Raw genomic sequence first — 14,554 nt, 5'->3', positions numbered from 1 at the left:
CGTTGTGGTGGGAAAAAAGCATCTGAAGACACCTTGTTGAAGCTGTGGTTTTAACATAAGCGTGGTGTTTGATCATGTCATTGTTCACGTCTAAATATAACCTGAAACTCACCCCAGTTGTCCCTAGCCCCTGTCCCTGTTAACCCGCAGAAACGAGTGTTAGAGTCATGATTAAGATATGATGATGGTAACAGAAATCGTAAGAAAAATACAACTTTTAAAGTATGTTGGACTATTTCAATGCTTTCCCATTGCATGGACGTTATGTCAAGTTACTGAATCCAATATTTCCAGTCCTTGAAACCCCAGAACTTTTCCCTTGATGTCACTTTTTTTATTGGATCCTAGAAGAGCGTAGCGTGAGAAAAATGTCTGTTTATTACTGAAATAACCACACAGCTGTTTCAGGTGCAATGGCTATTTTATGTCAGGCGTTACACAATGAGCTTATTTTTCCTCTTGGATGTTGGCAGGGAAACTCGAGTCATTCACTTCCTCTCTCTCTCTCCGCTCTCTTTTTTTCTTGTAGTTTTATGAGAAGGTGGCCAGAGTGATGAACTCAGACCAGGAAAGGCCGTTCGTGTGCAACGCTCCTGGCTGTTCTCAGGTGAGTGTGTCGGGACACAACACAAGCCACAGTGTGTATGTTGTGTGTGTGTGTGTGTATGTGTGTGTAATATGAAGAGGTGTACATTGAGGAGGTCTGAGGAGTGTGTTACTGGCTCACGTAGATGTGGGAAACACAATAGGATGGAGCTAAGTGGAACACAAACTGTAAATAAGGCGGCAGGTGTTGAAAATACCTATAGAAAAAAAGGGCTTTGAAGTAAACACCAGCAGTGATACTTTAAGAGGAAGTATGGAGGAAAAGAGTCGCTGTTATTTTGGGTTAAAAAATCACTGTTCGGGATAGAAGCATACTTATTTGTCTTTGTGCATACATTTCCCACAATCCTACTTTTTACAGCGATTCCCCACGGAGGACCATCTGATGATCCACCGACACAAACATGAGATGACCCTTAAGTTCCCCTCCATAAAGAACGACAACATGTTATCAGGTGAGTTACGGCTACATCAATACACGCTCACACACCGCCTCACGTGGAACTTGTAGTTCATTTGCAGGTGTGTGCCTCGATGACTCACGCTCAGACACACTCGTCTGTCATCAGGAAACTTCACGGCGTGTCTATACCGGTTGTTTACAGTAATGCAAATAATATGACACACGTTACCCCGCAGCTCCGATCTGTTCAGCGCATGCCACTTAGGCGCAGGAGGATACAGAGACAGTGACGTGTGACGGGAGAAGTCGGCGTGTTTAGCATCAGACGTGTCATTAGGTTTATCTTATATAGGCAGAGGGAGATGGTTTACAATGGATGGTGGGATGTACGAGCCTCAGGTGATCGGCACATAAATCTGCCGTTCAAAGAAACATCACATCATAGATTGTGTCCTGTTTGTGTCATCACAAGGCCGATCCATAACAAGTATAGATCTTTATTCCTAGAAACGGCCGGGCCACACTCGACATCAGCGTGAGCTACTGTCGCCGCGCCGCAGAGATTGTGTCTTCTGTATTATTTACGCTCAGTGGACAGCAGGATCAGATTTTCTAGGCCGGGTGTTCTTATCGCCTGTCTGAGTTACAGCTCCGACCATTTCTCTTAATGAGACCTTGAACTCGGGGAAAAATAGTGGCTGCTGCTACTGTAAGTTACAGCACACCACACATTGCACTGAAAGTTGGCCTACTCCGGATGCCAAAAGTATCTACTCTTCTGCTGCTATAATTGTTGAGTTAACTTCCTGCTCCATTCGCTCATCTTTTATGGACTAATAGGTGAAATCCCCGACTTAAAAAAACATCATGACTTCCTTTTTTATGAATAGAGCTTGAGTTTCATTCTGTGCCTAAATGGAAAAAAACTATGTTAGGAGTGAAACTGTATTTCAGGCTCACAGGGCATGATGAAAGTTCGAGTTAATCCCCGGCCTCGTCAGAGCGGATAAACAGACCACAGAGTATGCTTTTAGCATGTGAAACAAGCCTGATCCTAAAATCACCTTCAACTGTCTGAAACCTGATCTCTGTAGTGCGCACCCCCCACAACGTCAAGTTGAATACCGCGGCCTCGCCGGGCTCAACAAATGAGACCCCCACTCAGTAGGTGGGATCTGTGCTTCATCAGCTGAAATGGGGCTGTCAGGCCTCGTATCTCCCTCTCACTAACAGAATGGATGTTTTTAATGGTCATTCTTTACACTTAAGTTTTTATGTTCACTTCACTGGCTTCTGCAAAGTGTTAGTCGAACTTTGCTCCACAAATAAACAACATTTTAAGATCATAGAATCAATGGGCCTTGAGAGTACACAAGCAAAACATTCGGATCATAGAATGGATACAGAAATCTTTACTTTTAATTTGTAGAACAAATAGTGTGTGTTGTACAGTATGATCTTGATTAATCACCATGGGCCCCGTTTGTCCATGTACTGTTCTTTTATGTATGATTGAATTCTGTCAGGCCAAAGGGCTGCAGGTTTAAATAAGCTTAATCTGGCACTATGCATCAGTGGTAAAAGGTTATTATAGTACACAGTCTCTTAAAAATCATAATTAAGTTTGAAATAATGAAAAATAATCCTAAGTATGAAGTTCTGCAGAGTGTTGTTTTGCACGCTGAGATATCAGTTACAGCTGCACAAATAAACACTTACAACTGTGATTGATTTCAAAGCCAAAACTTGACAAACATCTTCTTGACTTCCAGACCAGACGCCCACACCGACACGCTTCTTGAAGAACTGCGAGGAGGTGGGATTGTTCAGCGAACTGGACTGCTCCATTGAGCAGGAGTTTTGCAAGGCCCAGGAAGAAGAGGACAGTAAACAGGTACTGCAGCGTGAAGAGCAAAGCCCAAGTCTGAAAATACAAGCTGAACCCAAAGCCACAGCCACACGCAGGGGTGAGGTCAGGTGGTTATGAACTGTTATCAGGGGCCGTCATCAGTCATGTCACTAACAGCCGCCCTCACGCTGTGATCTCATACACACACTTTTAATAGATTCAAAACATCTTCACCTCCAGGTGACCAGGGCTCCAGGTTAGAAAGCTGATAACCACAGGTAAACACTATAAAATAGTACCTCCAGTATTTCTGCCACATTCTGTTGTGTGTTGCCTCTCAGCTCTTGTTATGCCCCATCACTCTTGTTGACAGTGACAGACAGGCCTAGCAGGTGGAGATTTGTCACCCACCACAGATGAGCAGAAAGAGATCAGGTTCTCCACCTGTAACTTCAAACAGCTCTCCAGCCTTCTCTCAGGGAGGGGGGGGGGGGTCCTATTTCATCCCCGACGCAAAGACAGACCCCTGAGACAACTTTTGTTGCAGCTATAAAAGACCAGACCAGACATTTTCACATGCGCGCAGAGTCGCAGAGCTTTGACACTTGACAAAGGACGCGATCATTTATGCATTATAGATCTGCCCCGAAGTACCTCCACCTGAAACAAGGGTGCTCGTCAAATCACCGCAAGACAGACTGCTTATCTAATGTCTGGGAAGATGTGCAGTGCACGCTGCAGCTAAGCTGTTGTCTGGGTGGTTTGGCTCTGGAGCTCGTCTGCGCTCAGGTCAGCCTCGTCTGGCCTCCCCAGCCTGTGTGGTTTACGAGGGGAGGCTCTGCTAAGTCAGCAGGAGGCGAGTCAGAGCAAGACACTCTGGGCGTCTGTAGTAAAATAAGCATAGAGGAGGAGGGGCAGGTGGAAATACAGGAAAACAGCAATCAGGCAATATGAAAATGAAGGTGTATATTTATTTAGAAATAGCTTATTGACAAGCTTTATTCTCCTTGTTACATTTGACCATTGCAGGGTGCTGTTTGACATTAATTTAATGCAACTTAACTCAACTTCCTGATTGTTTCATGCCCACATATGTATGTCGAGCTTGTAGTTATATTAGAGGGTTATTCTTGTATGTATGTGAAGTAAAATACAGCAGAGCTTAAACAAACAATCTGTCCTGCTGGGCAAATAACAATAAGGAAACCTGGTCTTCATTAGGCTCTAAATGTTACCCCAAATCAACTCAGAACAGGGCAGTAGATGATAGTTTATATAGTTCCTCATTACTCACTCAAGCTGCGTGAATGGAGCCCAAGGCCAAACAGTTGTAATTGCTTGTTACTGTTGTGTTGAAAATACATCTCGCTGGGAAGAATGTGGCGCTCCTCACAACAGATTCCTAACCTTGTATCCCCTCGCTTTCCTGTCCTCTTCCTCGCTGCAGAACATCTCACTGCACGGCCAGGCGGGCCAAGGCCAGCACCAGCATTCCCACTCGCGGATGGGCAACCATGATACCAGCATCGTGATCCAGCAGGCCCTGCCCTCCCCTCAGTCCAGCTCCGTCATCACTCAGGCTCCATCCACCAACAGACAGATAGGGTGAGTACGCCGAGCAGAGAGGGAAGACTATTTTAGTTGTTTCTTTTTGTAACTGAGTAGAAGCGACGCTGTGAAGAACTGCTGACAGACTGAAAATTACCTGAGATCATCTGAGCGTATCCTCTCACCTCACCCTGTTATAGCGACAGCCTCAGGCTCTGCCTGGACCCTTTTTGTCCGTGCCGATTGTCATCCCTGCGTAGTCTCTGAGGTAATGTCAGGGTTTTGTTACATTTGGATCAGTGCGTGTGGGGCCGGCGATTCATGTTTTGGTGCTCATTGAGTATTGTCCCACAGCAGAGCATGCCAAAGAGGGTCCCAGAGGACACGATGAGGTCATTGTCGAAGCCGCAGCCGTACAACGGTTTAGCATTTCATGCTCTAAAATAGTTCCTTTCACTGTATGGGAATGTCAGCCACAACCTTAGAGCTGTTCCTCTGATACCTGCGCACTGCCATGCTACAGGTGTATAATGACAACAGATATAGACATTATATTAACATCAATCAGTGTGCTGTGCAGCTTTATTATTCACCTTCAGGGTCTAGTGGTCAGGGAATGAGCAGCGTGGTTCATTGCTGCCTTGTCTTCATACAGCATGTAAGAAGGCTGTGCAGTTCTTTATATATCAGTAACATAATGATTACCACACACAAACACTGATACACACTTTCTCCCTTATGAAGACACTCCACTGACCTCATTCACTCCCCGTCTCTTAACCCCAACAACCTTCAAACTTGTGCCAAGGCTTTGTTATTGTAAACCAGACCTGTGGCGTGTCGGTTAGACATTGAGATGGCTCGGTGCTACGCTGCGTCGAGGTTGTCCTGTGTAGATTTACAGCTTGAGGAGCTAGTGAATATTGGATGGGAGGCCCAACACTAAGCCTGACTGACACCCCGTCAGGCTCTTTGTCGAGGACCGGGGTTGGAATTTCATCCCCTTTGGAGGAGCAGCAATCACTGCCAGTAACAGAGCCTCTGCTGGGCCAGCTTCACCTGAGTTTACCTGTCATTAAACACTCCTCACCTCAGCTAAAGCAGAGGCTCACCACTCCACTTCTCTTCACAGGCCTTTATGATCACAAATCTCTTCCTGATTTGTTGAGAGACTGGTGGTTTTAGCGCTGGCACACACACACACAAACACACATCACTTGAGCACTAGAGCGGGTATGCCATGTGGTAGTGATTTTCAGCCACAGAATGGCACATAAGTCTCAGCCGCAGTTCTCTATAGCTTATTATTCATTGAGCAACACTTGTGTGCAAAAACTGCAGAGGCGTCGTTTGTTTACTAGGACGGTGGAGTCCTGACACATGAAAAGGATGAGCAGATTCACATGAGAGAAAAGTGATCTGGAAATGTTCACATCAGCAGGAAATTGGGTTGAGGAAACCCCGACAATAAAAAGTAGTCCTTCCACAGGAAGCCATTAGGGCCAACCAAAGGCTCCGTGCACAGTGTCTCTCCACAGGAACTTCCTACACAGAGATCAAGTCGGACATTTCACAAGCTGCGCTCTGTTTAGATTCAGTTAGTCAGCCTGCTACAGGTCAGATCAGCGATTGTCTCACTCTGTTGTTGCCACCTCGGCTGTAATCTTCACAATGATTTACAACGTCCTTACAAAGCAAAGACAAGCGTGTTCAATTTGTTGTTTTTACTTTGCAAATGTTTACGCTTAGTTTTAATCATAATAACCAGAGAGACGATTAAGAACCGCTTATCCCCGTCAGGACTGGAGATGTTTGTGTGCTGATCGTTGCAGGCCCACGCTTAAGGAAGTGCTGCGGAGAAGATGTTTCTAAAAGAGAGAAAATGTAACAAAATCAGCTTAATGTAGTTCCATCCGCATCTTCCTTTCTGTGCACAGCGTGAGCATCCAATGAATTAGGATAACAAGTAATTTTCATTGCTCCACAATGTTTACTAAAGAGCTTTGAGGCTTGGAATCAATTAGGATTGGCTTTCCTCAAGTCCATTTACTTTAGGGTTGAGCCGGGCCTGCAGCTGTGAAACCTGAGGACCTCTTTCTCTCTCACTTTTTCTCTCTTTCCCCTTCTGCTCCGAGTCCCTAAACAAGGTCTTTGGGGAGCCGCACTGACACAAACCAGTGTTAAAACCAGGCATAAGAAACAGCCAGCAGATCTTAATGTCACGGCTATCGTTATCGCACAAAGGGAAGCGGCGTCCAACAGATTTGAATGCTTTCTGCTTCTCAATTATAAACATCTGGCGCTGAGTTATGTCAGAGTTAAACGCGTTAGACATTACTAGTCAAGCATGTGAGATACAACATTGTGTGGAAACCTCAACCTTTTGACTCGTAAGAGGAGATGTGCGGGTTTGGGTGTGGGCACGCGCATTCACAAAGACATTTTTCTATCCTGGCTCAGGAGAGGAATCCAGTCCAATGGTTTCCATTACGTAGCTCAATCAAGCAGCTGGGTTAAGTGGGAGTGAGTGTAGTTTATAATGATGTTGTATTTAAATGCTAATTTCAATTTTTGGCTGTGTTTTAATACAGGTGCTTTAATAAATGAGGTCACTTTTTTACTAGTTTAAATGAGTTACAATGGAGCTTGCAAAGCACAGAACCAGTGTTTGTTAGCCAGTCGACTTTGATCCATTTAAAACAAATGCGACATGATCATTTCTTTTACTTTAAAATACTTTAATAAGCATTCATCGTCATGCAGTTTGCACATTTCTTTGTCGTCTTTCTTTTGCTTTTCTACACACGATTCGTCTCTAAACTTTAAACGTGTCTCTCACTGATGTCCCACCGTGTGCAACTTTGACATCACCGCACCGTGCAAAGCTCTGAAGGAAGTCAAATTGCGGTTTAGTTTCCCATGCAGCTTTTAATGCGAAATATTTTCACACCTCAGAGCCACCAGCTACTTGCGCTCCTTGTTTTTGCTCTTAAGGGAAGTATCAGAAATAGATGCTGGTCTTTCGTGTTTCGTGCACAGCCCGAAGTGTCGGGTGACACATTTGCTGTTGACTTCCTGTGTTTTCTCGAGTTTGCACTTCCTGAAATACTTCAAACTAAATGATCAAATTTGCAAACGAATGAAATGCAACAAATCTGTGCTGTCACCAGTAGATTTTCATTCTGATGCACGACTCAGTAGCTCTCCGACTGTGCTGCTTTAAGAGCACAATGAATTGATTGTTAACAAAGTGATACTGATAGCTTCTACGATTCTGATCGCCAGGATGCATTTCATACCACATGTTTATAGATTGCACAACACATTTTCCCATGCGTGATAAAACAAGTGATTTCAACACTCATTGTGCCAGCGACAGAACAGAGAAGGCCTCCACACTCACTTTCCAATGACTTTCCGTTGACCTCATGACCTTTAAAATGCAAACTTCCTTTATTATTGTTTATGATGAGATTGCATTCAGAAAGAGGGGATAAGAAGGGAGGTCCATCCTGAGCGCAGGAGTGTGGCAGCCTTACAAAACTTGACAAATGCCTGTTTTTACAGGCAAATACGGGCAATATTCCCACCCTTGTATAAACTAAGAGCTAATGGAGAAGTAGCAGTTAGAGTGACGAGAAGGACACGTAAAGACAAAAGAAAGGTGTACAGTGAAATTAATTAGAAAAAAGGAAGGAGAGAAACAGAAAGAGAGAGAATGCAGGATGTACATCTGACCTGAATTAAGATGAGCTCATTGTGTACTGCAGTGGGTTTAATAGTGCGTTTGTAGAGGAACGCCCAGACTCTGTTCCCTCTCATTCCAGCGGGGCTGTGTCATCCCTGCCCCGGGGCCACCACACATGCAGGCTCCTGCACAAGCAACTCACACACACAGGGACATGCCTCACAGCTCTGGGGAGCGCGGGGGGATCACAACGCAGGGAAGTGTGGAAAAGGGGGATCAGAGGTGGACAGAGGAGAGGAAGAAAGGGATCAGAGGTGGATGGAGGAGAGGAAGAGGGGGGATAGGAGGTAGATGGAGGAGAGGAAATGAAGGATCAGGAGGGTGGAGGAGAGCGAGAGAGAGAGAGGCGTCAGATGTTAGGATGATGGCGGAGAGGATACAAGACGTGCCTGTGCAAGGAAAGGGAAAGATCATGTTATTGGAAAGAGAGGTATTAGAAGAATGAAGGTGTGGGAAAAAGTGCAGTGAGATTATGAAATCAAAGATGGAAAACTGGATGGGGACTGATGGTGGAAGACGGGAATCAGGTGGCCGGATGAGAAGAGGAGAAGTTGGTTTGGGAGGAGCAGGACAGGATGAGTTACCGTTGAAAGTGAGAGGGCCTGTGTACGCTAAACGCTGACTCAGATAGAATCCAGGTAAGCTTGTGGGAAGAGGGCACACTTGTTGCTTAAGACTTCTCTCTGATTCACTGCTGATGGGAACTTTCTGACGTGCTTATTTACCGAAGTTGAAAACCCGAAAAGACAACCCATCTCCTCCGTTCTCCTGCCAATTTTATCCAATGAATCAAAACAGCATCATATTTGGTGAATAAAAACCGCAACACTCGCGCTAATTTGCTCCAGAGAATCATCCAAAACCATTTCTCAATTGTGCCTTGGCATGGCTTAACTCAGCTTGAGGCTCCCTAATGTGAGGACACCCCATCCCAGTGCAGCACCCTCCCAGCATCCATCCCTCCTCTAGCCCGCTAATAAAAGTCAGCCTGTGTCGTAACCCATTAGGGCTGATTTATTTGATCAGATTCGTATTATTTCCTCAGTCCAAACCCCATGGCACTCTCCTCCCACCAGTGATTAAAGGCAGTAAATCAGGGGCAGGTCCTGTGTAGTGTTTACTCAGAGAGCCAGGCAGCTGCAAGCTGTTTGAGGCCCTTGTTTCTCCCTCTGTTTACCCCCGTTCCCATGGCGACTGCACCACCGTCTCCCGAGCGTCTGGAACTTGGCCCCGGGCTGTTTTGGTTACGTTCGAAAGTTTTTCGCTGCTGTGTCTACCCAGAGCTCGCAGTGACTTCACCCGGAGAGGAGTGAGCGCAGAGATGTTGGACGAGTCGAGGAGGGAAAGAGAGGGAAAACGAGAGGAGGAGAGGAGGGAGGGACGAACTCTAGGAGTGGGCCGGCACAGGGTGGGGGGAGGGCGAAAAGCCAAGAGCATTACATCATTGCTGGAGCAGAGTCAGAAAGGGAAGGATATGAGTCAGTGGACTGACTGCACCTCTCTCTCCCTCGCTCTCTCTCTCTCCTCTTGGACAGCAGCCAGGCCCCTTGTGTTTAAGTCTCCAGTGCTCGAGCTGGAGTTGGGACTGTGGGGACAGTAAAGCTTAGCGTGAGTGCAGACCGCAGGATTTGTAGGTTAGAGCAAGCAAGTCCAGAGGGGCTCGAGCTGAGGTGTGTGCACCCTGAAGAGAGTTATAGAGGATTAACAGGACAATGAGCGGCTGTCAGTTCTGCTCTAACAGAGAGAGAAGGGGATAAGGAAGAGAAATAGACTGCTGAAGAAGAGATAGAGAGCGCAAAAAGAGAGACCCAGGGAGGGAAGAAGGTCTAGCAGTGATGTCATGGTGGAGTGAAGGTGGGTGGGAGGGTGGTGCTGTGGTGGTTCTTGGGCGGGGATTGTGGAGGAGAGCAGGGCTGAGAGCGAGGCACTCAGTAATGTGAGAGCGCAGGGTCAGAGCTGCAGAGTGTCTACCTGCTCTCCCCTGGGGCCCACAGCCCGGGCTATTATCAATCCCCTCAGTGGAGCCACAGCCTGTCATTATTCACTCTCACACACACACACACACACACACACACACATGTTCACACACAGCTTCAGGAACATTCACACACAAACACTCTGAACATGCATGCACTAATCCACTGTCCAGTCTGCTGCTTTATGTATACAAAGGCAAACAGATGTAAACACACAAAGCAGAGGACAACAGACTGAATCATTTTATCATTTATATATATATCTATACGTATATATATTGATCATAGAAAACCTGCCACAAGCTAAAGCTACAAGTATGCATTTCATTAAAGTATGTTGATCGAACAATTGCTAAGTATTGGATTTGCTGAATAGTTATTCCAAACAGTCGGCTAAGGTCGCTTGTATTCAGGGGAACGTGAAGGTGGTTACAGAAAAGAAAAGGTTCTTCAGGTTTTTAAGCCAAGAAGAAAGAAAAAGGTTGAGTAAAGCGCCTTTATTTCATCAGGCATATTGGTTAAAAAGCGCTAAATGGTTAGCTAGTCTGTATCAGGGCGGAAATATCTATAAAATGTCAGCAATTTCGACAGACACGTCCCAATTTAACCAGACGTCCCCAGCTGGCTCTCTTTGTTGTGGTTGTAACTCTTGATTTTCCTTGCTGACGGTCGCTTTCCTTTTCAGACTGTTTGCCTTCATCTGAGCGTCGAATTTGTTTCTTTTTCTTTGGATTTTCACTTATTGTTGAAGTTGTATCTGTAGTCATCCATCTTTTCTTTGTTTGTTCAGCCATAGTAGATTACTGTTTACTAGCAACACTTACAGAAACCGGAGAAGCAGCCGCTTAGCTCCGCCTACCCTCTCTGGCAGACCAACCACTGCTGGCTGATGGAAAACGCGTCACTAACTGGGCGCTGCTTGTGATTTTTCCTGCGAAAGTCGCCACAGACAGCCAGTCTGTAATACTGCAAATGCAAAGGCTTTCATCAGTGGGCCATAGGCTCAATCACCATTGTGTTACCTCATTTGGCAATAGATAGTTATTTATTCAAATGAAAATCTTCAAGTAACAAAATAAATGTATCATTGCATCGCTTTCTGCCTTCAGTCCCTCTAAGATTCATCAGCAGAGTCAGCACAGAGCTGAGTTCATCCCCAGAGGAAGTGCTGTCACGTTGTTTTTTCTCACACTGGACAGGCAGGTTGTGTTTTGGTGTGTTATGGTGACTGACACAGAGTCCGTCCTCCCCCTGCTCTGCTGCAGGTGAGCATAGCTCACAGACAGGAGCAGCAGTGCAGACTGTAAAGGCTTCAAAGGATCCTTTCTTCTCTAGAGAGCGACCTGCTACAACCAGCGACCTGCCTGTGCTGCGTTCCGACCTCTGCCCGTTATTTACTGACACAGGCAGCTCTGTGTTTGTTTCCCTGCTTATCTTGAATGAAGACAGACATGAGGAAACAGATCGTATCTATTTCTGGATCTGTTAGCTGTCAAGCATGATTTACTTTCTTATGAGAATAAAGCACCGTACATCATTTGTTATTCAGTTTTTGCTGACTTTTAAAAAGTTGTTTACTTCACCAGTAAAGGCTCAGGCGCACTCTGTTCCAGAGATGAGGGCATTCATTTTACAGCAAAGTGTAAAAAATATGTTTGTTGAATTTAAGAATTTGCCAAAGAACATCTTATTGGACAAAAAACCTCATCAGGCAGTCATTATGTTAAAATCCAGCCAAACAGTTTTTATGTATTCAAAATCAACAGCGTGTCACCTCCTCTGCCTCGTGACTGTTATTTCATCCTCTCGGACGCTGGCAGAGCCTAACAGCAGAGGGGAAGCTGTGTTGATGTAGCGCGCGGCTCCACTGCATACCTCATTGTACTTTCATGACTTTCCCCCATGTGGAAATGTTTGCATTCACCGTGTTGCTCACATGTCATACGTGCTGCTAAATGAGTGTGATTGTGATAAATTGGGATGTTGGACAGGAATGACACACAGTCGGGATGGTAATGGTCCTGTGTGTGTGTGTGGAGCAATCTAACATGTCTGGAGCGTAAATGCACATATTTAAGTCTGGAAAAATACAGGTATTTATTCAGGTGGGGGAACGTTTGCTCTGCTACACCCCCTCTATTTGGCCATCACTCCCTCACTATTACGGTAATCGAGGCTATGATGTGGTCAATTGATCACATTGACCTGTGAACACCGCTAACCTAAGCGCTTCTTGTTTGCAGGCCGTTGGACTGAGTAGTTACTGTATCCATGTGGGTGTCGCGACTCCCTGCAGCTGGGAATCAGTGTTCTCATAAGCAGGGATTTGGTGGCAGTTGTATAAATGATGTCACTGCCTGCAGATGGAGAGGCCTGGGCGTTTGCATGGCTGCAGCCCTGAGCCGGTGACTGTGACAGGACTGCTGTCAGTACTTTAAACTTCGCCCAGGCCTCTTCTCTACATGTGATTTATTGATGTGGCCGTGAGTGTGGAGAGGCCTGTTGGTCCACACACGCTCTTGTGGTCACCAAGGGGGATTTTCCACGCAGGGCTTCCACCGCCGTGGCCCTTTTTCAAACGTGATTCTGCTCATGCACATCTCATGTGGTTGTTATGACAAATATTATTCATCCATCATCACCGTCGTCGTTATTCATCCATTGTACTACATGAAGTGTGCTTGTTTAAAGTGCATCCAAAAACTCCCAAGATGCCTCAGCTTTCAACTGCAGCATGAAAACGCAGCCGCAAACTCTTTTTTCTGCAGAAACAAACTCCAAACAAAAGAAGTTAGGGGAAACATTTGTTCTGAAATAGAACAGATGTGGAAAGAATACATGTGTGAAATTATTTTCAGGATGCATGAGCAGTTGTCTATTGTTGTTCAGGGGTTATTTTCAGTGCAAACCTCTTTGTGGATAGTCTGTCCTCTAACATGCCGCTGCAGCCAGAAGCATCGAGTCCCAAACATGATCCAGTGAGACGATGAAAACTTTTAATAATGTTCAAACTCAAAAAGACATTTGAGACAGACTTTTATTTTGGTGTTAATAATAACCAATTGCACCTCATGAATTTCACTTTAAAACATTCAGTGTTGTATATGCGAGTCATTAACCCCTTTAGGTGATACAAATAACCCATTTAATTTGTTGTTTAATAGCTCTATACTTTCATTTGGCGCTTTTGCAATGTTTGATCAACTTTTTTTTACATGTGACTGTCAAAGCACTTTGTAAACTTTATTCTTTACAAAAGTAATATAACATAATAAAACACACTAAGCAGATATAAAGGTTTATTATCATATTTCTCTACCAATACACCTCCACTTATAAATATCCCAAATCAATCATTAAATTAACAGCTTCATATGAAACATGTAGTATGCCTTAAATATATATTTAATGAATTGACAAAGTAGTTATTATGATTATTATATTTATCAATGATAAACTTATTTATTCACCTCTTCCAATCCAATCCAAATGTATTTATAAAGCACATTTAAAAACAACAAAAAGTTGACCAAAGTTCTGCACAATCAAAACATAACAGCCATAAAAACAACACAATAAAACACTAGGACCAATTTAAAGACAACAGGACAATAAAATAGTGAACAAAAACAATGGGAAAGGAAAAGGAATTAACTGCAGAACTAAAAGCCAACGAATAAAAGCGCGTTTTGAGGTTTGATTTAGAATCAGGTGGGAGGACAGCCGAACGTGCTCTGGAGCTGCGACCGAAAAGGCTTGATCAGCCCTGAGCTGTAACTCTGAGAGTCCTTCAACAAGATGAGGTTCAAAAGATCTGAGAGACGGAAAGAAGAAATCTAGAAGTTATTTCTGAGTTTAAGAATAAAGCCAAACCATGTTACATGAGCTTTACGGCATTAAGTAACACGTTTAAACCCGCCTTTGATTGATTGGTTCATGTGTTTAAACAGTTAGTGTTTCATAATACATTTTACAATATGTTTGACATTTGTGGTTGTATGTGTATATAATTAGAGGTATGACACACTGCTTTATCACTCAGTCATCATGTGTTTATACACCGATTATGGATGCTTCATTGGAGAGCTACAGCCATAGTCAGAGTGTTGTGGTTGGTGGTTTGGTTCGATCGTGCTATATGATAAAGTAAAGAATAATGACATCATTTGTCTGTAACAGAGAATGTGCGTCTGTGTGTCTCGTCAGGCCTGTCCCCGGCTCGCTGTCCTCACTGCTGCACCTACGAAACAGACAGAGACAGCCTCTGCCAGCCTCCATGCCTGGAACTCTGCCAGACCCGACCATGCCCGGCTCGTCCGCCGTGCTGATGCCTGTGAGTACAACAAGGGAGCACAGAGAGCCTTCACTCACGGGCGCACTCACACATGCAGGAGGGAAGTCACTCACTCATGTAGGACAAGAGA

The 14,554-nt window shown here is 44.8% G+C and overlaps 1 protein-coding gene across 1 annotated transcript in view; it reads left to right on the top strand.

Annotated features, from left to right (window-relative positions):
• The first annotated feature begins 534 nt into the window (after window positions 1–534).
• Window positions 535–14,554, top strand: part of creb5b (cAMP responsive element binding protein 5b) — a 35,702-nt gene continuing 21,682 nt past the window's right edge. Inside the window, exons 1-5 of the mRNA XM_069657115.1 lie at window positions 535–607; window positions 968–1,061; window positions 2,782–2,903; window positions 4,306–4,463; window positions 14,337–14,463. Of these exons, the coding sequence (XP_069513216.1) occupies window positions 554–607; window positions 968–1,061; window positions 2,782–2,903; window positions 4,306–4,463; window positions 14,337–14,463 (555 nt within the window). The 5' untranslated portion in view covers window positions 535–553. The remainder of the gene's footprint in view (window positions 608–967; window positions 1,062–2,781; window positions 2,904–4,305; window positions 4,464–14,336; window positions 14,464–14,554) is intronic.

Source organism: Semicossyphus pulcher, unplaced genomic scaffold, assembly GCF_022749685.1.
Source record: "Semicossyphus pulcher isolate SPU_LCO1_2020_fin unplaced genomic scaffold, fSemPul1.0.p SCAF_9, whole genome shotgun sequence".
NCBI lineage: Eukaryota > Metazoa > Chordata > Actinopteri > Labriformes > Labridae > Semicossyphus > Semicossyphus pulcher.
This window is presented reverse-complemented; position numbering and strand designations above follow the sequence as displayed.